This window comes from Euleptes europaea, chromosome 7, assembly GCF_029931775.1.
Source record: "Euleptes europaea isolate rEulEur1 chromosome 7, rEulEur1.hap1, whole genome shotgun sequence".
Classification (NCBI taxonomy): domain Eukaryota; kingdom Metazoa; phylum Chordata; class Lepidosauria; order Squamata; family Sphaerodactylidae; genus Euleptes; species Euleptes europaea.
Genome location: NC_079318.1, coordinates 89913017 through 89938943, shown reverse-complemented (window position 1 = coordinate 89938943; position 25927 = coordinate 89913017). Strand labels below are relative to the sequence as shown.

At 50.7% G+C, this 25927-nt stretch overlaps 1 protein-coding gene and 1 non-coding gene across 2 annotated transcripts; one reads left to right on the top strand and one right to left on the bottom strand.

The window, feature by feature from the left end:
• The first annotated feature begins 1716 nt into the window (after positions 1–1716).
• On the top strand, positions 1717–15170 carry SDHC (succinate dehydrogenase complex subunit C). Its single transcript, XM_056853193.1, has 5 exons — positions 1717–1770; positions 3656–3757; positions 7420–7481; positions 10371–10534; positions 15058–15170. Exons 1-5 carry the CDS (start codon positions 1763–1765, stop codon positions 15160–15162), a joined length of 441 nt encoding a protein of 146 aa, XP_056709171.1. The 5' UTR covers positions 1717–1762; the 3' UTR covers positions 15163–15170.
• Positions 15171–24557: 9387 nt separating this feature from the next.
• Positions 24558–24629, bottom strand: TRNAS-GGA (transfer RNA serine (anticodon GGA)). The gene has a single exon. It is a non-coding gene; the product is annotated as a tRNA-Ser (tRNA).
• Positions 24630–25927: the final 1298 nt, after the last annotated feature.

Here is a 25927-nt window from a genome sequence, read left to right as displayed (position 1 = left end):
GCTCGATAATGGAGTTGCTGCCACCTAGCAGAGGAAACCTAATTCAGGCCAAATTTCCCTGGGGTCCTTTGGGCTCAGCAGCTCTCTTCTTTTTCAGGAAATGGACAAGAAAGAAATATGGTAAAATCGATATGAATTCCTTACATATCTGTGAGACATATAACCAACCTGTGCACTTGGATTACCTTTTGGTAGGGCCAGGCCAGAGTTGCCCCTTGTCCCCGTACAAGGTTGGGCATCCTCGTTCTGCCTTTACGCTTCCATTTTTGGTAGTGGTAGAACATCTCCTTTGCATTCAGAAGGCTGCAAATTCAATCCCCGGCATCTCTGGTTGGAAATGATCAGGTAGCTGGTAGCTGACGTGAGCGACTTTTAACCTGAGGCCCTGGAGAGCCGCCGACAGAGAATACAATATCGATCTGGATGGATCAACGGTCTGACTCAGTTGGAGGCAGCTTTATGTGTACTTGGTAATTTTTTTTTAAAGTGTTCTCCTTTTTCAAAGAAATGCAACACGTCCGTTGCCCTCTTGAAGGAATGGGTAGTTGAGACCTTGATTAAGGGGGGGAAATTTTGGATGGAGGGGGAACATATGAAAATTGGCCTGTTGAAGCCACTAAAAGCTCACAGTACCCTACTCACGACCTGAGTTCGATCTCGACGGAAATTGGTTTCAGGTAGCCGGCTCAAGGTTGACTTAGTCTTCCATCCTTCTGAGGTCCGTAAACAAAGTCTGCCTCGTAAACATCGGGATGTGACATTACCTCATGGGTCAGGAATGACCCGGTGCTTGCACAGGGGACCTTTACCTTTACCCTGAAGAAGAATAATTGGTTTTTATAGCCTGATTTTCTCTACCTTTAAGGAGTGTCAGACTGGCTTACAATTGCTTTATCTCCCCCCCCCCCCACACACAATAGGCATCTTGTGCGATAGGTGGGGCTGAGAGAGTTCAGAGAGAACTGTGACTGGCCCAAGGTTCCCCAGGAGGCTGCATGTGGAGGAGCAGGGACACACATGAACACATGAAGCGGCCTTATACTGAACCTGACTTTTGGTCCATCAAAGTCAGTATTGTCTACTCAGACCGGCAACGGCTCTCCAGGGTCTCAGGCAGGGGTCTTTCACATCACCTACTTGCCTAGTCCCTTTAACTGGAAATACCGGGGATTGAACCTGGGACCTTCTGCATGCCAAGCAGATGCTCTGCCACTGAGCCACAAACCCAGTTCTCCAGATTAGAATCTGCTGCTCTTAACCACTGCCCCATGCTGGCTCTCCTGAAGGGGGAAACTGGGAGGGGTAATGTTCCTAATCTTTTATCTATCCCCCCCCAGGAAGTGTTTTGACTAAAGGTAATGAGAGAATTTGGGGGGTGCAGAAGGGGTTGAGTCTTGCACCGTGTCAGGTAGACTTGTACTATGAATTCCATTTTTCAGAGAGGACCCCAGGGAAAACCTCTATAGCTGGGGGGGGGGGCAGGGGAGAGCATATACAAAACATGGTTCTGCCTCTACTCCAACTCTGATGCGGCATGCTGCCCTCGTCTTTCACAATACAACTTTATTCAGCATCTTCGGAGTTTGGAAAGGGCTTCGTGTTACAACAGCTCTGATAGGCAGGCCAGCATAACGTCTCACCTAGCACGTTGGTGGCTGATTGTCAGGATGAACCCCCTCTTTCATAAACGTCACAGTTCCTTTTGTCTTTCAGATTAGCTGGGCGGCGCTGCCTCTGCGTCCATTTGGGTCCTGGATTCTCCATGCAACAGTACGTTTCCGGACAGTAAAAGTGTCAATAACCCCCCCCCCCCCCCCGCCCCATGGCTTTGCAAAATTTTGCTCTCCATCAGTTTGTTCTCGTTTCATTCCCTGTCATTCACGGACCATTATAACAGATCACAGGACTGGCGCTTTTGTATCATCCACGGTTCACACAGGAAGTAACGACGCCATAGATCAAGCGGCCTTTGCAGCCATAGCTGAGCTCTAGGCACTCCGCGCTGCTTTCCACCCCCTCCAAGGCCAAGCTGTACCCCCACACACACACCCCAGTTTACACAGTGAGGAAAGTTTCTCTGCCACCAATGGGCTTACACTACAGATTGGCAGGGGAAACTGTAAGGCACGGTTTGCAGTTCAGAGGTAATGACAAACAGAGGTTTGCCACACAAGTAAATATTAATCATTAGCTGGCCATCTGGGGGTGGGGAGTGGGGGAGCCTGAGGGAATCCTCCAAATTCATTCATTTGGCAGTGTACCATGATTCAAACTTATGTCTGAATTGTGCTGAAAGTCACTTGTAGCTCAATTCTGATTTCACTCCAAGCTGAGTTTAGCGCTAACCTTGGTTCAGAGCCAGCGTGGCGTGGTGGTTAGGAGCAGTGGTTTGGAGCGGTGGACTTTCATCTGGAGAACCAGGTTTGATTCCCCACTCCTCCACATGAGCGGCAGAGGCTAATCTGGTGAACTGGATTTGTTTCCCCTCGCTTACACGTGAAGCCAGCTGGGTGACCTTGGGCTAGTCACAGCTCTCTCAGCCCCACCTACCTCACAGGGTGTCTGTTGTGGGGAGGGGAAGGGAAGGTGATTGCAAGCCGGTTTGATTCTTCCTTAAGTGGTAGAGAAAGTCGGCATATAAAAACCAACTCTTCTTCTTTTGCGTCAGAGGGAGGTTCCTTGCATGAGGCAAAGCCCCACTTGGGATCGAATGCCCCGCAGTGCATAATGGACTTGTGGAACTCGCTGCCACAAGATGCAGCATTGACAACTATCTGTAAGGGCAAATTCTGTACTGGCTGCCATTGCAAGGGGGAAGGGGCGCTAGAGGGACCCTCGATCAGATCCTGCAGGGCCTTCTGTTCTTAAGCAAGGGGGCTCCGACCTCCCTGCTCCATGTTCTTGGCCCCTGCTCGTCCGCCTTGCTGCCAGCTCCTCTGACTGCTGCTATCTCGCTGCCCTTGTACAAATCTATGGTGAGACCACACTTGGAATACTGTGTACAGTTTTGGTCACCACGCCTAAAAAAGGATATTGCAGAGCTTGAGAAGGTGCAGAAAAGAGCAACCAAAATGATCAGGGGACTAGAGCAACTGCTTATGAGGAGCTGTTAAAATGCTGAGGGGCTGTTTAGCTTGGAAAGAAGGCAGTTAAGGGGAGACATGATAGAGGTTTATGAAATTATGCATGGTATAGAGGGGACAGGGGGAAGCTTTTCTCCCTCTCCCATAATGCTAGAACGCGGGGTCATCTGCTGAAGCTGGAGGGTGAGAGATTCAAAACTGATCAAAGGAAGTATTTCTTCACACAATGCATAGTTAAACTGTGGAATTCCCTGCCCCAGGTTGTGGTGATGGCTGCCAACTTGGAAGGCTTGAAGAGGGGATTGGACATGTTCATGGAGGAGAGGGGTATTCATGGCTAAAAGTTAAAACAGATACTAGTCATGATGCATACTTATTCTCTCCAGGATCAGAGGAGCTTGCCTATTATATGAGGTGCTGTGGAACACGAGCAGGATAGTGCTGCTGCAGTGGTCTTGTTTGGGGGTTTCCTAGAGGCACCTGGTTGGCCACTCTGTGAACAGACTGCTGGACTTTATGGGCCTTGGACTTTCTTATGTTCTTATGTTCTCTTGCCTGTGTTTCTCTTCCAGTGTGGCACCCGTGGGAACGACGGCGAAGGAGGAGATGGCCCGGTTCTGGGACAAGAACACCCGCTCGAACCGCCCTCTGTCCCCGCACATCTCCATCTATAGGTCAGTGTCTCATTTTCAGGAGACGGCAATCTCAGGACGTGTGTGTGGTGTACAGTCGGCGGAACTGCTTTTCATTTCTTTTCAATTGGCGGCCGGATCCCGCAGAGCCATTCTGCTAACAGCTACTGTAGAATCATAGAGTTGGACGGGGCCGTAGAGGCCATCTAGTCCATCCCCCCCTGCTCAATGCAGGATCAACCTAAAGCATCCCTGACAAGTGATTGTCCAGGCACTGCTTAAAGACTGCCAGTGAGCGGGAGCGCACCACCTTCCTGGGCAGCCGATTCCACTGCCAAACTGCTCTTACAGTGTGTTGCCCCTCCTCCATGCACAAAGCTCCTTCCCCTAATGCTCCTTGCATCAGAGGATAGCACCACCATTTGCGAAATGCATCTGCGTGATCCAACCCTGTGAATGTGTCTTGCCTCTCTGAAGAACAGCTAGGGTCGAGTCCAGTATCACTGTAGAGACCTACGAGATTTTGGGGGAATGAGCTTTCGAGTGTCAAAGCTCCCTTCGTCAGATAGAAGTAGGAATGGAGATCCCTGAGCCCTTATATCACAGTCACAAGGTGGGGAGAGGAGATAAGAGCTCAGGGATTCCTACTTGTATCTGACAAAGGGAGCTTTGACTCTCGAAAGCTCTTACCCCAAAAATCTCATTGGTCTCTAAGGTGCTACTGGACTCAAATCTAGCTCTTCTACCGCAGACCAACACAGCTACCCTCCTGAAACAATCCTCCAAGAAAGGTTGCTGTGGGATCTCTTGTTTTATTCTTGCACTGTCCCAGGAGCCTGAGAGGTGGCGACGGGCTCAAGGTCACCCGACAGGGTTCGCCGTTAAGCCAAATTTTGACCTCCCTGTGAGCCCCTGGCCTCTCTGGATGGAAAACTTGCTGTCTATGTGGCATTCTCCAGGCCAAATTCAGGTTTCTGGGAGAGGATCAGGCGCCCTGATTGCGCTGCTATCTGTCGGAGCACCATCACAGCCAACGTCTGGTGCTTTCTCTTCAGCTCTGCGGCTTTCTTTTTCCGCCGCCCTCCTGGGATTCCTGCCGTGGTGGTTGTGTCATTCTTCAGCCACCCCCACAAATTCCTCCGTCCCATCTCCTTCTCGTCTGGCTAGATTCCTTGCATAATTCTGAAAGCAGCCACAGAGCTCGCTGGGGACAGACCAGGGGGGTACTCCTGAGCCCCTTTTGGAGTTTTTCATCTTAAGTAGAGGGTCAGCGGGCTGGATCCGGCAGCTCTAATGGCAGCTGCCTTCCCTGGTGCAAGTAGCTTTCCTCTAATGCAAGAAGAAGGAGAAGAAGAGTTGGTTTTTTTATGCTGACTACCTTTTACGGAGTCTCAAACCGTCTTGCAATCTTCTTCCCTTCTTCTCTCCAAACAGACACCTTGTGAGGTAGGTAGGGCTGAAAGAGTTTGGAGAGAACTGTGACTAGCCCAAGGTCATCCTGGTGGCTTCATGTGGAGGAGTGGGGAAACCAACTCGGTTCACCAGATTAGACTCTGCTGCTCATGTGGAGGAGTGGGGAACTGAACCCAGTTCTCCAGATTAGAGTCCACTGCTCCTAACCACTGCACCACTCTGGCTCTCAGGAACTTTTTTGCCTGAGGGAAAGGCTCCTAGCAGCAGGGAAAAGCAGCTACCATGAAAAGGAATAGGTCTGTGGAATCCAGCCCAGCAATCACACTTTTTACAGGCACTTTAGATCTTTTCCCAAACCTGTCTCTTGCTGTTCGCAAAGTTACACACAAGTATAGCTCAGTGGCAGGATTATGCCTTATTCGCAGAAGGCCCCAGGTTCACTCTGTGATCCCTCTGGTTCAACAATAGCTGGTGCAGGGAAAACCCTTAACGGTCCTGAGGCCTGGCAGAGCAGATAATACTGGGCTGAGACAGCATCCTTGAGCGCATAGGAAGCTGCCTGATACTGAATCAGGTGACCCAGTAGACAAAAGACCTAATAACAGAATGAATACTAATGCGTTACATATGATAAATTATCGAGAACTGGCCTAATAGCAGAATGAATACTAATGAGTTACATTTGATAAATTATCCAAAACTTCGTGATGTATTAAAGTTTTGGATAATTTATCATAAGTAACCCATTAGTATTCATTCTGTTATTAGGACTTTTGTCAACCTTCCTGGTTATTTGGTTTTTTCGGGTTGATATTTTTTTCTCCCCCCCCCCCACCTTTCTGTTTTGATTTTACTGAATCAGACAATCGGTTCATTAAGGTCAGTATTGTCTACTCTGACAGGCAGCGGCTGTCTCAGGGTCTCAGGCGGAGGTCTTTCACATCACCTACTTGCCTGGTCCTTTTTAACTGGAGAAGCTGGGGATTGAACCTGGGACCTTCCATGTGCCAAGCAGAGGCTCTGCCACTGAACCATAGCCTTTAAAACACACAAATGAACACAAGAAGCTGCCTTATAATGAATCAGACCACGGGTTCGTTGAGGTCATTGTCATCTACTCAGACTGGCAGTGGCTTGCCAGAGTCTCAGGCAGAGGTCTTTCCCATCACCACCTACCTGATCTTTTTTCCTGTAGATGCCAGGGCCTGCGGCATGCAGAATATCTAGGGTGTTAGGAAGGACCTTCCTGCACTGGACATCTTGGAGAGCTGCTGTGAGTCTGAGGAGAAGGGGTAGGGATAGATAGCCCAGTGCTTTGACTGTGTGTGAGGCTGCTCCTTATGTTTGAGCCCTTGGAATCACCCCGTTGCTCCTGAGTTCATTGGGCCAGCGCACTGGAAGGTGGGAAGAGGTTCACTTCTTGGGTTGGGTCTGGGTTCGTCGGTAGATCACACGCATTGTTTGCAGAGGGTCCCAGGTTCATTCCAGGGCAACTTCTGGCAAAAGGGTCTGGGAAAGATCCTGTGCCTCAGCCAGCGTGGTGTAGTGGTTAAGAGCGGGGGACTCTAATCTGGAGAACCAGATTGGTTTCCCCACTCCTCCACATGAAGCCTCCTGGGTGACCTTGGGCTAGTTACAGTTCTTTCTGAACTCTCTCAGCCTCCCCTACCTCACAAGGTGCCTGTTGCAGGAAGAGGAAAGGCTGTGGCTCAGTGGTAGAGCCTCTGAATGCCATGCAGAAGGTCCCAGATTCAATCCCCGGCATCTTCAGTTAAAGGGACCAGGCAAGGAGGTGATGTGGAAGACCCCTGCGTGAGACCCTGGAGAGCTGCTGCCAGTCTGAGTAGACAGTGCTGACTGATGGACCAAGGGTCTGATTCAGTATAAGGCAGCTTCATGTGTTCATGTGAGTTAAGCTGCTTTGAGTCTCCTCAAAAAAGGTAGAGAAAATCAGGGTATAAAAACCAACTTTTCTTCTTCAGTCAGCTGATAGGCAGCAATCCAAAAATGGATTGGACCACCAATTTAAGATCAACTCACAACAGTGGCATCAGTTCAATTTGTACAAAAGTTTTTAAATAAAGAGAAGTTCAAGTTTTAAGATGGTTAAGTAAGAGAAGGCAGAGCCATGGAGAGAAGGAGAGAAATAGACGTGCTCAGTAAAAAAAACACGGGGTCCCTGTTTCTTAGTTGGGGCTGGTGGGCTACTGGGAAGGTGATGAGGTCTACTTATTGTAATTGCTTTGGGTCAGATCCAAACGTAATCTCTTCCTTTTTTTTCTGTCTTTCAGTTGGTCTCTGCCGATGATGATGTCCATCACCCACCGTGGCACTGGGGTCGCCATGAGTTTAGGTGCTTGCATTTCCTATGCCCAATCCTTAAAAGCTGTTACCGTAAAGGCCCTGCAATTAGGAGAGGTGTCTGTGGGTCATCTGTTGGCCCCTCTTGCTCTGGGATTAAGTAGGCATTTTTTTGTCGTGACCTCCGTAGACCAAAAATCCCAGAGTCGGCAAGAGGCCACAGTGGCGGAAACCGCTAAACACCTGTCCGGCATAAACGGAGACAGGTGGCAAATGAATGCTTGGCTCCTTCTGCATTTCGATGCAACCATACCGAATGTGTGGCTGAATCAGAAGGACCTCTGGGTAGCAGGAAGGCACTGTTTCATGTGTCCTGCATGAATGAGATGTTTCTCTGGCGAGGCGTCACCATTGCAAAATGTCTCTGGGACCCAGCCCATGTGCTTCCCTTTCTCTGCTGCGACTTAAGGGTAGGCAGGGCCAGAAAGCAAAGCCAGACATTTGAGTCTGAGCTGCCCACAGGCAGTGCTTCCTTGTCCCGGCTGAAGGGTCCGGTGGGAAGTGCCTGTAAGTGCAGGCCTTGGCTGTGACCATTCGAGCAGGAGGGATGTGGAGCAGGGCAGAGTTGGGGAACCGTTCATTTGCAAGGAAGAGGCCCCGGCTCAGGGAACAAGGCTCTAGTCAGCTCAGCATAACACTTCCTGCAGCGGGCGCATCTCAGAAACACTTGGTTAAAAAATGGCCCCACACACTCGTTGGCAAAGCTTTCTATCCTCAGCGAGCTCTTTCCACATTGGCTCATGTGTCACCTGCTGCAGCCTGCTGCTGAAGACGGCAAGGCCTGTTCTAGGGTGCAGGGCCTTGTTTGGGCCTCCTGCACCTCACCGCTGTCTCACGCGAGCCAAAGGTATGTCTTAGAGCTCCCCCCCTTTGCTGGGTGGCTGTGCCTTGCGTGGGGGGGAGATCGAGAGCGGTAGATTGAATTGCTACCACTGTCGTTTTCGTTCTGACCTTTGTGCTCGCTCCACTATTTGCTGCTGAATCTCTCTAAAAGGTAAAGGTAGGAACCCCCCCCCCCCCAATGCAAGCACCGGGTCATTCCTGACCCATGGGATGATGCCACATCACAACGTTTACTAGGCAGATTATGTTTACGGGGTGGTTTGCCAGTGCCTTCCCCAGTCGTCTGCACTTTACTCTCAGCAAGCTGGGTACTCATTTTACCGACCTTGGGAGGCTGGAAGGCTGAGTCAACCTTGAGCCGGCTACCTGAAACCGACTTCCGTTGGGATTGAACTCAGGTTGGGAGCAGAGCTTGGACTGCAGTACCGCAGCTGACCAGTCTGCGCTACGGGGCTCTAGAACTTCTCTACAGTTTAGTTTTTTGCTTAAAAACAACAACCATGACTTGATTTCCTTTAAATTTAACTTGTTCATTGTCACATCAAAAGGCAGGATGCGAAGGACTGGATCCTGCAGGTTCATTCCGTTAATGGCTCCTCCCCCCCCCCCCTGCAAGGCATCTTCTGCTTACCCAGCTGAAGGCTTTTTGCAAAGCGTGTGGGGGGGATGTTCTTAGCTAGCTGAACAATCCCACCAAATCCAGTGCAAATGTTTTAATGATATAATCAAAGCACAGGGCTCTTCCGATTGGAATGACGCAGGCAGTGCCTTTCCCTTGTGCCCAGGCTGTCTTGTCTCGCCAGATGGCTCTTGAGCAACTGAGCTGAGCAGAGAGCAAGTGAAGCCCTCCCCCCTTCCCATTTCCCTTACAGTCTCTGGCCAAGCTGGCAATTACAGAGGGCAAACAAAGCAGATGTTGAAGCAATGAATGGCGCAGTTGGGATGCCGGGCTTCAGCTCGAAGAGTTCTTTTCTAGCCGAGGTTGCAGGTGGAACCATTGGGCGGGGGGGGGGGGGGGGCGGCTGACAAAGGGGCGCAGCAGGGAGAAGGGAACTGCTTGGGCAGCTCTGCTATTGTTCGAGTCGCTTCCCCTGGCTGGCATGCTTTTGGGCAGTGCCATCTGGAGAAGCCTCGCGGCTTTGAAGCAACACAGAGGAGCACTCTGGCAGCTCTCCCAGCTGGCATGGATGCTTGGATCAAGCGGACTCCACACGTGCCAGCTTCCCCCCTCGTGGATGTCTGCCTGGCTCCGCGGCCGGCTCTTCTCCACTGCAGGACTTGCCTCTTGCCCGTTAAGTTGAAATGTCGGCGACGGTCTGTGTGCCTGGGAAAGGAAGCTTCTTTAAACTGGCGGAAGGGGAGAGAGTTGCCTCCTGTGTCCCACTTGTTTGAAGCTCTTGGGGGGGGGGGCCTCGGAGTAACCCTTCTCACAGCTGTGTTCTTGATGTCGAGCTGGAAGAACTCGGGGGGGGGGGTTGATATTCTAGCTAAATTTAAGATTAAATCTTGGTTTGAAATCCCAGCAGATCAGTATTAAAAGATAGTTGTGGTTCAGGGAGGGGGGCCAATGAGAGCTAGCCAGAGAATGCCAAACAAAACAGGCCAGTCTTCACCCACCGGCAGAAGACTGGAATAGAAGGGGGACAGTCGAATCTCCCTGGGAAGGGAGTTCCAACATTTTGGTGCCATGACGGAGGGAAAGGGAGGGCGATTGTAAGCCACTTTGAGACTCCTTACGGTAGAGAAAAGCGGGATATAAAAACCAACTCTTTTTCTTCCAGCCAGTGTGGTGTAGTGGTTAAGAGTGGTGGACTCTAATCTGGAGAACCAGGTTTGATTCCCCACTCCTGCACATGAAGCCTGCTGGGTGACCTTGGGCTAGTCACAGCTCTCTTTGAGCTCTTTCAGCCCCACCTATCTCACTGGGTGTCTGTTGTGGGGAGAGGAGGAAAAGGGAAGGCAATTGTAAGCCACTTTGAGACTCCTTAATGGTAGAGAAAAGCAGGCTATATAAACCAACTCCTCTTCTTCTTTGCAGGTGTGTCTCTCTTTGGCTTGAGCGCCCTGGTTCTCCCAGGCCATTTCCCCGACTATCTGGAGTTCATCAAGTCCCTTAACGTGCCAGCTGCTCTCATCTACTCGGGGAAGTTTGCCTTGGCTTTTCCCTTGACCTACCACACCTGGAACGGGATCCGGCACCTGGTGAGTGGTGACTGTGGGGGAGAGAGGCGCTGGGCGGGCTGTTTGGGCAGAACCTTTGCATGAAGATGATCCCGTGATGCCATTCTGCAAATGTTGACACATGAACACATGAAGCTGCCGTATACTGACTCAGATCCTTGGTCCATCAAAGTCACATCACCTACTTGCCTGGTCCCTTTAACTGGAGATGCTGGGGATTGAACCTGGGACCTTCTGCATGCCAAGCAGAGGCTCTACCATGAGCCACAGTCCCTCCTCAAACACTCTCCCTGAGTCTTAAGGAACTCCCATGTGACACACGAGGTGAGAGCAGTACCATTAGAGGAACCGATCCGTGGGATCCAGTCTTCCATGTTTTCCAAGTCTTGCTCAGGCCACCGTTGTTCAGTTCAACTCTATGCTCACTGATGGCGGACTTCCAAACTTAGGAGCACAGCCTGGCAGGGAGTTGGGGAAAGCGGTGATCCGCAAATCAGTCCAGAAACTGGAGTAGTCTGCAGTGTTTTTAATTTATCCTCTTGCCCAACCATTCTTGTGCTCAGCCATTTGGGACAGTGAATGAAAAGAACCCACTGTTTGTCCTAACGCTTCCTTGCCTGGAGATAGTTTTCTTCTTGCCACAAATGAATGGCGTTCATGAGCCTGGCACAGTGAGTCTGAATTGGCAGAAGACGAAGGATCAGAGGGTGTCAAGATTGGCTGTGGAGAGAGAATTTGGAATGTCGGTCTCAGCTTCTCAGCCTGGGCTGCACGTTCTGCCCAGAACGTTAATTTTGCAGAACCGGAGAAGACCAAAAGGTCCTTTTGGCCCTTGCTCGAAGTCAGAACTCTCATTTGCTCTTTTCACACAACACGGCCCATGGTGTTGTGGCTCTTATTATAGGTGGTGGAGGCTGGCTCTTGCTAGTAAGGTGGGATTTTGGAGACTGAACTCAGTAGAGGCCCTAAAATTTGCAAACCTGAGTTGCGTAGACTTAACAGGATGGCGTAGGACAGCCAGGGAGAGGAGGCGAAGCCAACTAAGAGAGCGGGAATGCCGTAGGCAATTGAGGTGGAGGAGTGAAGCTACAGTGGGGATCTAGCAGGAAATGAAGTCAGAGCTTTACAGGAAAGGACTGGGAGTTTTTACACTGAGTGTGGGAGAGGAGGAAAAACCGGGATGTGTACATACGAAGCTCCTTTACAACCTTTGTCCATCTAGCTCAGTCGCCCTTCAGGATCTTGGGCAGAGAAAGGTGTTTTTCAGCACCCCTGACCTAAGCTAGAATGACAGAGTTGGAACATACAGGGCATCTAGTCCAACCCCCTGCTCAATGCAGGGTCAGCCTAGAGCATCCCTGACAAGTGCTTGTCCAGCCTCTGCTTGAAGTCTGCCAGAGAGGGGGAGCTCACCACCTCTCCCTAGGCAGCCGATTCCACTGTCGAACAAAATCCTTTATGAACAACCTAAGAATATAAAAAGAGCCATGCTGGATCAGACCCAGGCCCATCAAATCCAGCAGTCTGTTCACACAGTGGCCAACCAGGTGCCTCTAGGAAGCTCACAAACAAGACGACGGCAGCAGCATTGTCCTGCCTGTGTTCCAGGGCATGCTCTTCTGATACTGTAGAGAATAGGGATGCATCATGACTAGTATTCATTTTGACTAGTAGCCGTGGATAGCCCTCTCCTCCATGAACATGTCCACTCCCCTCTTAAAGCCTTCCAAGTTGGCAGCCATCCCCACATCCTGGGGCAGGGAGTTCCACAACTTAACTATGCATTGTGAAGAAATGCTTCCTTTTATCTGTTTTGAATCTCTCCCACTTCAGCTTCAGCAGATGACCCCCGGTTTCTGGTATTATGAAAGAGGGAGAAAAGCTTCTCCCTGCCCGCTCTCTCCATACCATGCATAATTTCATAGACCTCTATCATGTCCCCCTTTAACCACCTTCTTTCCAGGCTAAACAGCGCTAAGTGTTTAAACCGCTTCTCATAGGACAGGATCCTTTCTGGAGCTGCCTGGGGCTGAGCCTGGGACCTTCTGCATGTGCTCTTCCACTGAGTTATGGACTCTTCCCCCAAGAAGAACTTGAGGATGTGTGTATCTAGCCTTGTGTTCTCTTCTCTGCCTGATGGTGGATCATCTTGGGGTCAGGCCAAAAACCCTATTTTCCCAGCACTTTGTCCAGCAATCCTTTTAACTGGAGATGTCAGGGGTTGAACCCAGGACCTTCAGTGTGCCAAGCATGTGCTTTGTTGCTGAGCCATGGCCTTTTGGGATTAAGACCCATTGAACTCAGTGGGGCTTAGTGCCAATTAAAAATGGGTAGGATGAGGCGGCAAATCTTGAATAATCCGCTGCCAGTGTTGCTGCTGGCGACAAAAATATGGGTTTGATTCTGTGCGCTCTGGTGGCTTTTTGAAAATCGGCACTAGTAGAATTTGGCTTTCTCGCCTGGGGATTACAAAAAATATATTTTTTCGCAGGCAAAAAGCTCCCTGCGAAGGGTTAGACTCCCCCTGAGCAAGGCAGAATCAACTCCCCCATCAGCATCCTTTCCTGTCGTTCCCTGTGCTTGTGGGCTTGTGCTTTTCGGAGCTGTTGAAACCACCAGCCTTTATATATTTTGCTCTGAAAAACTGTTCCAAATGCTCCTTCTGGGGCTCGGCGACAGTCCCCCGAGAGCGGCTGACTGTTTGGTGCTTGCCCTAGGCTGAGACGAGCGGAGAAAGCTCTTCCCAGGAGAAGCGTCTCTGTGTGTTCATTCCCTTTAGAAACAACCCTGCCGGGGCTGACCTGAACTCCGTAGCCAGGCTCATGGGCATTCCGTGCCTCTCCAGATCAGCATCCTGGTCTCCCTCTTGACTCCAGGCAAGAGGCTCGGGTTTCCCTCCCCCACTACACTCAGGCTTAAAAAAAAAAATCTGGAGGCCAAGCTGGTTGAGAGACACACACAAACGGGTGCTGCTTCCGGGGGAGAGAGATGTGCCAGTTGGTGGGCACCCGGCTCAAAAAACGGCTTTGCTGTGTGTGCGTCAGGGTGCCCCTGTGCGTTATGATGATGATGATTTTTATTTATTTATTAGAATAATCTTTCCTTCCTTCCTTAGGGGAGGGTGGTAGAGCATGGCTCAGTGGTAGAGCATCTGCTTGGCATGCAGAAGGTCCCAGGTTCAATCCCCAGCATCTCCAGTTAAAGGGACTAGGCAACAATCTCCAGTTAAAGACCCCTGCCTGAGACCCTGGAGAGCCGCTGCGGGTCTGAGTAGACAATACTGACTTGGATGGACCAAGGGTCTGGCTCAGTATAAGGCAGCTTCATGTGTTCATGCGTTTTAGAATTGGTTTTTATATGCCGACTTTCTCTACCACTTAAGGATCAAACCGGCTTACAATCACTTTCCCTCCCCCTCCCCACAACAGACACCCTCTGAAGTAGGTGGGGCTGAGAGAGCTCGAAGAGAGCTGTGAGTAGCCCGAGGTCACCCAGCTGGCTTCATGATTAGGAGTGGGGAAACAAATCCAGTTCACCAGATTAACGTCCACCACTCATGTGGAGGAGTGAGGAAGCAGACCCGGCTCTACAGATCAGAGTCCACCACTCCAAACCACTGCTCTTAACCACTACACCATGCTGGGGGGTTTAGGGGGGGCACAAGGGCTGGCGGAGCTTGATCCAAACCGCTGCCCTCAGAGGCCAGCACAGCTTGTGAGAGAATGTGGTCAGCTGAGAACATGAGAAAGAGGTGGCTGGGTGGGGGGTTTACCAAGGCTGCTGTGCCTAGCTGATGCATCACGTGGTTGGCAGCGGGTTATCCATTTTTTCACCCTGGCACTCATACAGAGCCAGCGTGGTGTAGTGGTTCAGAGTGGTGGACTCTAATCTGGAGAACCGGGTTTCATTCTCCCACTCCTCCACATGAGTGGCAGACTCTAATCTGGTGAACTGGGTTGGTTTCCCCACTCCTCCATATGAAGCCTGCTGGGTAACCTTGGGCCAGTCACAGTTCTCTCCGAACTCTCTCAGCCCCACCTACCTCACAAAGTGCCTGTTGTGGGGAGGGGAAGGGAAGGCGATTGTAAGCCGCTTTGAGACTCCTTAAAGGTAGAGAAAATCGGGGTATAAAAACCAACTCTTCTTCTACTCAGAGGTAGACTGCCTCTGTATTTGGAAGTTTTGTATAGCTGTCATGGCTAAGACCTATTCTTCCTTCACAATTCTGTCTGACTAAGCGATTGGATGTCGTTCTTCTTATGATGCAGGTTTCCTGTGTTGATCTGTGTGGCCTTCACGATTCCATAATTGAACATATAGGGGCAGTGTTCCATTGACTTTCCAATACCGGATATCCTGGTACTGGATGCCATAAATTGAAGCCGGCACCTTCTGCACACCAAGCACTTGCTCTGGGGCTGAGCCATGGACCCTCCATCTATTTTGATTCTCTCCCCCCCCCCCCCCACTCAAGAAGCCCCCAGTAACAGGGAAGAGCCACCGTTCACATTCTTGCTGAAACGTCTCCCTGCTCTCTCTTGCAGGCTTGGGACCTGGGCAAAGGATTCAAGATCCCCCAGGTCTACCAGTCCGGCGTCTTGGTCCTGGTGCTGACGGTTTTGTCTTCCATGGGGATTGCGGCGATGTGAAGTCCGGGGTCCTCCCCGGGCCCCCATCCTCTGAAGTCTGCTGCTCCTTCATTTCATGGACATTTTGATTAATTGAGGTCTCAAGGGGGAGAGCATGGGTGGGGGCCCAGTTGTAAACCAAAATGAAGCCATTTTCCGCAGGATGATAAGCTGTGTCCTGCGCTTGAGGGCACCTTCCCCAAGACAGGGTGCACCGGACTCTCAATGGCCAGGGATCCCTGCGCAGCGATTGGCTCAGAAGCCAGCATACCCACAATACATTGTGCGTCACCGCTCGTCTCAGCCTCTTGCTCCCCTCATCCCCCCCCCCAGCCACCCTCCCGAAGCTTGAGACAATACCAGGCTTTGTACCCGGCCAGGGGAGGAGGGCGCAGCGGCCGCACAGCGTGTGAGCGAGAGCGTGTGGGTACATTTGTAAAAGGACAACTGTCCCCATTGACAGGCTGTCGGCGAAAGCCAGCGAGGCCACCTCCAGCGACCGTCCTGTGCCTCTCAGAGCAGCGCTGGTCAGGCTTCGGGCCTTCCGCTCACGGCTCCGCCGCCTGTCAGCGTTGCCATGACAATTTGCTGACATGGGCGCATTGCTTTCCCTGTAGGTGTGGATCTCTTGCCAGCCCTGCGAAACACCAGCAAAGGGGAGGAAGCGATGTATTTTCGGGGGTGGTGTGTTGGGGCACCGTCTTCGTTGGCCCCGAGTCTCTCTGGCGGCGGGGTTGGGTGGGGGTTGAATGGACTAGCCAGGCCTACTTCAGATCCTTTTATGCTTCCTCAGTTTCCGTCTGACGAGAGCTGCCCTCCTAGGCGGTCCTGGCCAAGCAAGCGACCCTCTCTGTCGACAGATGCGCCTCCCTTAACTGTCCGCTGTCAAAACGCTAAAACTCTTTCTGGCTCCTTGAACCTGACAACCTCCCTCTAGGGCTGACGGGCCGTAGCTTCTGGATGTGCCTGTGAAGCGGTTGCCCTTTCTAATAATAAGCTGCCCTCAGTTGTTCACGCGGCACGCAGAGCTGCTGGTTTGATCTTTCGTACACTTCCAAATAAAAAGTTATAAAGTGGTGTTTTTTTTTAAATTTAAATAAAAATTGGTGTGGAATAGAGAATTGGTCAGCGTGTCCAAACTAATAAGCAATTTCAGTACCCGTTATCATGTTACAGGGAACACATGAACATCGTACATGTATTTGTGTAAAAAAAAGTGGCAACATCCATTCAGTATTACAAATGAAACCGGGGACTAGGACCTGAATAAATGTGGGGTGTGTATATCAGGTTGCCACCCTCCAGGTGGCACATAGAGATCTCCTACTATTACAATTGGATCTCCAGACGGCCAGGATCACTTCCCCTGGAGAAAAATGGCTGCTTTGGCGGGCGGACTGAATGGCGTAATAACATAAGAAAGGCCATGCTGGATCAGACCAAGGCCCATCAAGTCCAGCAGTCTGTTCACACAGTGGCCAACCAGGTGCCTTTAGGAAGTCTACAAGCAAGAGGACTGCAGCAGCAGTCTCCTGCCACAGCACTTAATATAATGGGCATGCTCCTCTGATCCTGGAGCAAATAGGGATGCATCATGACTAATATCCATTTTGACTGGTAGCCATGGATAGCCCTCTTCTCCCTGAACATGTCTGCTGCCCTCGTCAAGCCTTCCAAGTGGGCAGCAATCACCACATCCTGGGGCAGGGAGTTCCACAATTTAACTATGGCATACGTTGCTGAGGTCCCATCCCCCCCCCCCAGGCTCCATCCCCAAATCTTCAAGGGTATCCCAACCCAGAGCTGGCAATCCTATTTGTATCACACGTTCACTGTGCATGTGTTGAATGTGGCATGAAAATTAGCACACAGATGAAGGAAAATCAAGTGTGCATGGGCCGTACTTGTGTTCACCTGTAATTGTGAACAGGGCCAGTATTACTTTCAAGAAAACAAGACAGTTTTAGCTGAGTTCCTAGGGAATGGCAACGTGTGTGTGTTTGGGGATGGGGTTCAGCAGCGAAAACTGTATGAATGATTTATCTGGCAAAGACCTGCCCGACCTCTGAATGTTGAGGATCCCAGGCAGGGGATCTCAACAGGTTCATAATGTTCCCAGAGTTGCTCCTTTTGTGTGATCGAGAAATAGAACCCCTGCTGGTTCGGAGTAACGGGGGACAGGTAAGAAGCTTAGCCACCTCTTCCAGCAGCTGACACCAGCATATCTCTCGCCCCCTCCAATTTGTAGGATAGGCTGAGAGGCAGCAGTTGGCCCGAGGTCTTCCTGTGTGCCTCATGCAGGAATTTGAACCAAGGTCTCCACCCAACACTGACTTCCTGAGCACAATCTACTGGAAGGGGCCAAACATGGTGGTTTGACCGGCCTGTTCAATAGAATTCCAGACTGGCAGTAAAGAGCTGTTCAGTGCAAAGACTCCAAATTTCCCTGGTTAGGCAGTGCCTGGATTTTTGATGCTAAAAATAAAAAGGGAGTGGAAGAGAATAGCCTGTTTATCTCTCTTCTCCCCCTCTCCCCTTCCTCCCTGTTTCTATCAAAAGGGAAATGAGCCACATATCTCCCGCATGGCATCTATAGAAGATTGGTTCTTTGATGATCAAAGATGATCAAGACTCTCCTGTGATGCCTTCTCTCCTGCTAAACCAATTACTTGTGCCCATTACTGGTATGATTTTCTCTTTTCCCTCCCCATTGTTTCTTTCTCTCCCCTCCTGATCTTCAGCACGCACCAGCTGTTAATGTGCTTGGATGTCTTGTGGGTTCCAGAACGGATTCCATTGCTGTTCGGCAAACTAATTAGCCGAGCGTATCGTCTTTTTTTTCTTTTTGACAGGTTCCTTTTTCCAAATGCTCACAGCCTAATTGGAGGGAGAAGGTGAAAAGAGCCCTGTTCACACATTAGAGGGAGCATACATAGATCCTGCACATACTTCTGTTTGTAGGGAAGAACTGACGTGTGTTAGCTTTGCAAATGAAAGGGGACCAGAAGCTGGATAAAAGTGAGGTTTAAATCACAGCCGTACATGCACTGAATGCAACACGAGGACTAATCATAGAATCAGAGTTGGAAGGGACCACCAGGGTCGCCTAGTCCAACCCCCTGCACAATGCAGAACATTCACAGCTACCTCCCTACCACACCCCCAGTGACCCCTACTCCATGCCCAGAAGATGGCCAAGGTGCCCTCCCTCTCATCATCTGCCTAAGGTCACAGAATCAGCATTGCTGACAGATGGCCATCTAGCCTCTGCTTAAAAGCCTCCAGGGAGGGAGAGCTCACCACCTCCCGAGGAAGCCTGTCCAACTGAGGAACCAAATTTCTTCCTGATGTCTAAACGGAAACTTGATTTAATTTCAACCTGTTGGTTCTGGTCTGACCTTCTGGGGCAGCAGAAAACAACTCGACACCCTCCTCCATATGACAGCCCTTCAAATACTTAAAGATGGTTCTCATATCACCTCGATGCACGTATGAAGAAAAAGCAATGTTCACCATACACGGATTGTCTGTTCGCTGTAACTTGTGAATAGGACTACTGAATGCCATCAGAATGCGGTTCTCCCCCCGCTCCCTCCCCCCGGTGTGGCTCTTTTTAAAACAATGGCCTTTTATGCACAGCCTGTTCCTATTGTGGTCACTCCCTGACTACTTTGGGGCTTTGTTTTGATCATGCTTGCATTTTCCAATCTTCAGAGGTCGCCTCGCTCTCCCTGCATGTTTTCCCTGCATTTTCAGGATGCTGTTTTACCCCGAGTTTAAGGTGTGCGTTGAGCCCAGTTCAATTGCTAATCCTGTGCGTAGGCTTGCTTCGGGTTTATCTCCCCATGCCCATTCTCGCTTCTCCCTCCCTCGTGTTTCCTCCTCATCCAACCCCTTCCCTGGAAGCCAACATTGTTTGTTTGCATGTGCAGGAGAGGATGCTGAAAGTCACAAGCGATCTGTGAGGCTGCTTATTTCGTCAGTTTTCACAGTGAGTGTTTAGTCCGTTTCAGACTTTGGCAGGATCGAACGGAGCTGGGCTGATTTGCCGCCCTTCCCTTATATACGTACAAGACCAGAAATAGACAGCCAGAAACAAATTAGTTGGGAGGGATTGTCTGGACCCTTCTCTGTTTTGGCTGTAAAATGGCCACTCGATTCAGATCACCTGAAAGAATTGGCTGGTGATGTATTTTTAAAAATACACTACAGCCAATTTCAAAGCAGTGTTTTCGGGGGAAGGAACTCCTGCGTGGTTCTGTTTTTTTGCTGGATGCATAATTGATCACAAAGTACTCCTTGGAGGCTTCTCCTGGGTTCCTTGATGGGGGGCGGGTTTCGTAACTGCAGAGGACCTTCCTAAAAGGAAGACTTTCCCAGAGGGCAGCTTGTCCGCCATCAGTAATCTTTCCCTCTGCAGTTTGCAGCCTCCTGGGTGCATGAAGTGGCCCATCAAAGTCAGTATTATCTATTCAGATGGGCAGCGGCTCTCCAGGGTCTCAGGCTGAGGTCTTTCACATCACCTACTTGCCTGGTCCCTTTAACGAGATGCTGGGGACTGAACCTGGGACCTTCTGCATGCCAAGCAGATGCTCTGCCCCTGAGCCACAGCCCCTCCTTGGTCTTCTACTGCATACCAACATGGCTACTCCGCCTGAAACTTCCTAATGATAACAGCAATTCAGCAATGGAAACACCTAGACTTTGCCTTGTTGGAGAATTTCAGACAGAGGACCCATCTGCTAGGGGTGCTCTAGGATTTGGATTTCCTGCATTGATCGGGTAGCTGAACCAGATGGCTGATGTCTCTATGAAGACTTTTTTTTTTTTTTGTCCATCAGACACCCCCGAGTGAAACAAAACCTCCAGAAAGAAAGAACTGTTTTCCTGGGTTAGCTTTATTTAGTGTCTATTACCACAAAAACACCAGTTAGGTTTGAATAGCGCCTTTCCTCCATCAGCGGTCCCCGTGACTTTTTTTTTTCTTTTTTAATCGCAAAGCTCAGGTTGTTTCGATACCCCTTTGTCCGACCGGGTGTTTCTTCTCCGGGGCAGCGGTCTCCCCTTCCCCCCTTTTTCCAGGGGGAAGTTGGGAACTGCATGGTTTTCACGGCGGGGCTGGGCAGCCCTCGTCTGGACGAAAGGTGTTTCTTGCGGAGACGCTATCTCGGAAAACGAATGAAAGTGGGAATTAAAGCGGGGATGTGGTGAGACTGGAAAGCAGACGCCTTGAGATGAGACTGGGCCTGGACGGGGAAAGGGGGTTGGACAGAAAGAAAAGACAGAGGAAGAAACCTAGAACGGCATGGAAAACGTGAGCGAAATGGCTGGTTTTAGTCATTGGTAATAGAATTTTTGATTTGACCTTCGGTTGGACGTTTAGCAGGATGGTTCTTCCCGGCAAGTCAGAGATCTTATGGAGCCTTCCCTTTGGGGTGATTTGCTCCGGTCCTCGTCTGCTCCCGTCAGTGTCTTCCAAACCTCCGAGTCTTGGCTCCCCTTTGTACCAGGTCGACTGGATTCCACGGCCTCCGGCAAAAGGCCATTCCTGGGATTGGCTTCCATAGATCCCGGGCGGTATGCAGCCAAAAGCTCGGGGGTACTGACCCCTTTGGGTTTCCCTTCCAGCGACCTGGGCCGGCCTGAAGCGGGGGCTTCGGCAGAGGTGGCCCTCCTGGGAGTGGACTCTCGGGAGCCTAGGCGGCTGAGGGCCGGGGCTTTGGGGGGCGTGGCGGGGTCTTTCATTCGGACGTCCATGGAGCCCGGCTGGCGAGAGAGCGGGATGTCGCTGGCACCTCTCGGCCTCATCTCCCGGGCTTCCTCGATGTCGAGCGAATCGTCTTCTTTGAGTCGGACGTCAATGATGCCCGGCTGGCGTGAGAGGGGACCCTCGGGGGTGGCGGCACCGCTGTGCTTGATCTCTCCTTGGGCGGGCATTTTGGCGGCCGAGTCGGGGTGCTGCAAACTTTTACTGGAGGGGCGGATGGCTTTGGTGAAAGTCACTTTAGGGTCGCTAGGCTGCAGGGTGCATAGAGAGTGGGAACGATACCGTTTATGTTACGGGTTAAGCGTTATAAAATACTTTGCATCGAATAGCTTTCAAGCTGCCCTGTAATTCAGCAAAACACCATCGTGTCTTCCCTTTCCTTAAAGACTAAAAGTAATTGTGGGCCAAAAAGTAGGGTTGCCAACCTGAGGCACTAGCTGGCGATCTCTCGCTATTACAACTGATCTCCAGCCGATAGAGATCAGTTTCCCTGGAGAAAATGGCCGCTTTGACCATTGGACTCTATGGCAGTGAAGTCCCTCCCCTCCCCAAACCCCACCCTCCTCAGGCTCCACCCCCAAAATCTCCAGGTGTTTCCCAACCCGGAGCTGGCAACCCTACCAAAAAGTAGCAGGAAGACGTTCCCTGGGTAAGGAAGGTTCAAAAGCTACATAGGATCCCAAATGTCCTTTGAGTCAAGGCACTCTTCCTTGGAGTGAGCAAGGAAGGGGACTGCAATAAATACATAAACCATCAACAGTGCAATTTCTCTGCAGCCGTAGTTCAATGGAGTGAGGCTGCAGTAACTCCACGCAGAATTACAGTTGGTATAATGATGAAATGAAACCCGTTTCTACCTCTGAAACATTCTAATATCTAATAATCATCCATCTGTGTCTTATTTCAAGGGTCCCAACCCTTTTTGAGCCTTTCGGCCCCTTTGGAGTTCTGACCCAGAGCGGTGGGTGCAGCTCCGAAACGGCTGCCGCAGGAGTAGGGTTGCCAACCTCCAGGTATTAGCTGGAGATCTCCTGCTATTACAGCTGATCTCCAGTCGACAGAGATCCGTTCCCCTGGAGAAAATGGCCACTTTGGCAATGGGACTCTATGGCATTGAAGTCCCTCCCCAAACCCCGCCCTCCTCAGGCTGCGCCCCAAAAACCTCCTGCCGGTGGCGAAGAGGGACCTGGCGACCCTACTCAGGAGGCCATCCCCAAAATGGCTGCCGCAGGAGGCAGAGCCAGGCACAGACACACACACGAAGCCGAAGGGCAGGGAAGAAGAGGAGCAATTTAAAATTATGTGCTGGGAATGAGGAGCGAGAGAGAGGATAAAACCGATGCTGTGGTGGGAGCTGCCAACGAAACAAATGTTATTTTAATCTGCACAGCCAGTAGGGTTGCCAACTCCAGGTTCGGAAATACCTGGAGATTTGAGGGTGAATCCTAGACAGGGCAGGGTTAAGAAGGGGGGGGGGGGTCTTGGTAGGATATAATGCCACGCAGTCCACCTTCCAAAGCAGCCGTTTACTCCAGGAGAAGTGGAATAAATGTTTAAAACAAATCAGTATTAAATAATCAAAAAAAGTGATTTATGTCATCTGGAGATCAGTTGTCATTCCAGGATATCTCCAGCCCGCACCTGGAGGTTTAGCAATCAAATCAGCAAATTGTGTTTGTTTTTCGCCATAAGTGCCTGCGATTTCCAATCGCACCTGGAGGTTGGCAACCCTAATAGCCAATCAGATCTGCTGGGAAAGAACCCCACCTGGTCCCATCCACACCAGGAAAGGTGTCAGCGGGCAACATGGCACCCATGGGCAACCGGTTGGGGACCCCTGCCTTATTCAAAAGTAACAAAAAAGTGGCAGTGTGGTATAATGGTTAAACTGTTGGACTTGAATCTGGGAGACCCAGGTTTGAATCCCCACTCTGCCATGGAAGTTTGCTGGAGGCCTTTGGGGCGGTCACATAGCCTCAGCCTAACCTGCCTGTCCACATATTTGGGTTTTGTTTTAGAAGACGGCAGAGTATATGCCACTGTTTTACCCGCCACGGATGCTCACAGCCAGACTGCGACCCAGAAAAACGGAACAAGTTGTTGATTTGAGTGTGGGAGGAGCCTTGGTCAGAACAGTGACTTGTACAGAGATGCAAAAGAGCAGTCTCCTTTGAAGACAGGCTGTTCTGCTTGTAATTCCACTGTGGGAGTGATTGAATGTGCCAATGATATATTATACAGAGACCAGAATCACCAGCCCTCCCAGTGGAAGTTGACTGGAAAGAGGTAAGCCAAGAGCTGGGACTCATGCAGAGATGCACTTTCTGTCGTGTTTGTTGTTGCTACCCGCTGTGGGTCCTGGCTGTGCCAAGAGAAAGGCCGGGTGTATGAACTCAATAAATAAAATGGGCAGCTGTCTCTGAGGCCAGGGGTACCCCTGTTGCCTCTCTGCATTGAATACTCAAGCCAGTCCCAATACAGAGACCTAAGTATCTTGTTGCTCCCTTCTAACAGACCTTGATTGGAACGAGGCAAGGCCAGAGCAGTGAATCATGCAGAGAGCTAGTGGGCAGGCTCCTCTGTGGAGGAGGGTTTGGGGCTCACATGAACCTTTACACCATCGCCAACGTGGTGTAGTGGTTAGCGCTGGACTGGGAGACCCAGGTGCGAACCCCGACTCTGCCCTGGAAGCTTGCTGGGTGACCTTGGGCCAGTCACTCTCGCCTAGCCTACCCCACAAGGCTGTTGTTGTGGGGATAAAACAATGGAGAGGAGAACCACGTGAGCAAATTTGGGTTCCCGTTGGGGAGAAAAGCGAGGTATAAATATCTAGATAAATAAAATGATGGAGCTATTTTGTTTTTGTACGCAAGCCGTTCTCTCCCGGCACAACACTCTCCTTCGTCACGCAGCTGGAGAATTACTGGTCTAATGTCCAGGCTGATGTTGATGGAGCATTTTTTAAATGGAAACGATCAAGAAAATGTCAATAGAAACAATGGAAAACACAACAGTCTTCTGAAACTGCGTGTGTGTAAATGAGTGGCATTTGCCGTGGTGTGTTTTACGATTAATGTCTCTGTCCATGAGGCAGCTATGGGAATTGGGACACGATTCCTGGATGTTGCAAATATTTAGTGGTTGCATAGCTATGCGGCTCCAGAAGGAAATCCCTTCCTATAGGGCTGGTTTTCTGGCCCAGCCACATGAACACATGAAGCTGCCTTCTACTGAATCAGACTCTCGGTCCATCAAAGTCAGTATTGTCTACTCAGACCAGCAGCGGCTCTCCAGGGTCTCAGGCAGGGGTCTTTCACACCACCTAGCCAGGGTGGTGTAGTGGTTAAGAGCGGTGGAGTCTGATCTGGAGAACCGGGTTTGATTCCCCACTCCCCCACATGAGCAGTGGAGGCTAATCTGGTGAACGGGATTTGTTTCCCTATGCCTACACACGAAGCCAGCTGGGTGACCTTGGGCAAGTTACAGCTCTGTTAGAGCTCTCTCAGCCCCACCTACCTCACAGGGTGTCTGTTGTGGGGAGGGGGAGGGAAGGTGATTGTAAGCCGGCTTGAGTCTCCCTTAAGTGGTAGAGAAAGTCAGCATATAAAAACCAACTCTTCTTCTTCTATTTCCTAGTCCCTTTAACAACTGGAGATGCCGGGGATTGAACCTGGGACCTTCTGCATTCCAAGCAGATGCTCTACCACTGAGCCACAGCCCCTCCCCTGGGAAGGGATCCTGAGAGATGCTGAACTTAAATGGCTCCCCAGGGACATGGAAGTTGATTGGCATTGCCTCCTGCCCCCCCACCCCACTGGTGGCACTGCAGGCCAGGAGGTTGACTTATGGGTGTCGCATGCACATAAAGCAGCCCCACCCCGTTACCTTGCCAGTAATCTGCGGGACCAGGCCGTTGCAGGCTTCACTCAGGGCCTTGGACCTGTCGATCCACTCCGTGAGCCGGGCAGCTGCGTCGACTGAGCGGGACGTCAGGCTCACTTTGGCAGGAGGAATCTTCAACGGCATGTCCCAGGTGCCTAGATAGGTGCCCCACGGCGAAGCCTGTGCAAAGGCAGCAGCATACTGAGAGACATCATGTCCTATGTGCCCCTCTCTGGAGCATGTTTGCTTGGGGAGGGGATACTCATGGCGGGGGAAATCAGCATGTTTAAGAGAGGAGTTCCTGGCACGCTAACCGGGACTTGGATTGTGTTGGTTTTGGTTTGCAACAGCAACAAACTTAAGAACATAAGAAAAGCCATAATTAGACGAGAAATAGAGAATAAGACTGCTGGTATCATACTCCCCTTGTACAAATCTATAGTGAGACCACATTTGGAATACTGTGTACAGTTCTGGTCACCACACCTAAAAAAGGGTATTGCAGAGCTTGAGAAGAGCAACCAAAATGATCAGGGGACTAGAGCAACTGCCCTATGGGGAGCGGTTAAAACGCTTAGGGCAGTTTAGCTTGGAAAGATGGCGGTTAAGGGGAGACATGATAGAGGTCTATAAAATTATGCATGGTGTGGAGAGAGTGGACAGGGAGAAGCTCTTCTCCCTCTCTCTTAATACTAGAACGCAGGGTCATCTGCTGAAGCTGGAGGATGAGAGATTCAAAACTGATAAAAGGAAGTACTTCTTCACACAACACATTCATAGTTCAATTGTGGAACTCCTTGCCCCAGTATGTGGTGATGGCTGCCAACTTGGAAGGCTTGAAGAGGGGAGTGGGCATGTTCATGGAGGATAGAGCTATCCATGGTTACTAGTCAAAATGAATACTAGTCATGCATACCTATTCTCTCCAGGATCAGAGGAGCATGCCTATTATCATGGGTGCTGTGGAACACAGGCAGGATGGTGCTGCTGCAGTCATCTTGGCCCCTGGTTGGCCACTGTGTGAACAGACTGCTGGATTTGATGGACCTTGGTCTGATCCAGCACGGCCTTTCTTATGTTCTCATGAGAGACGGCATGTCCCAAACGCCCCTCTCTGGAGCATCCTTGCTTGGGGAC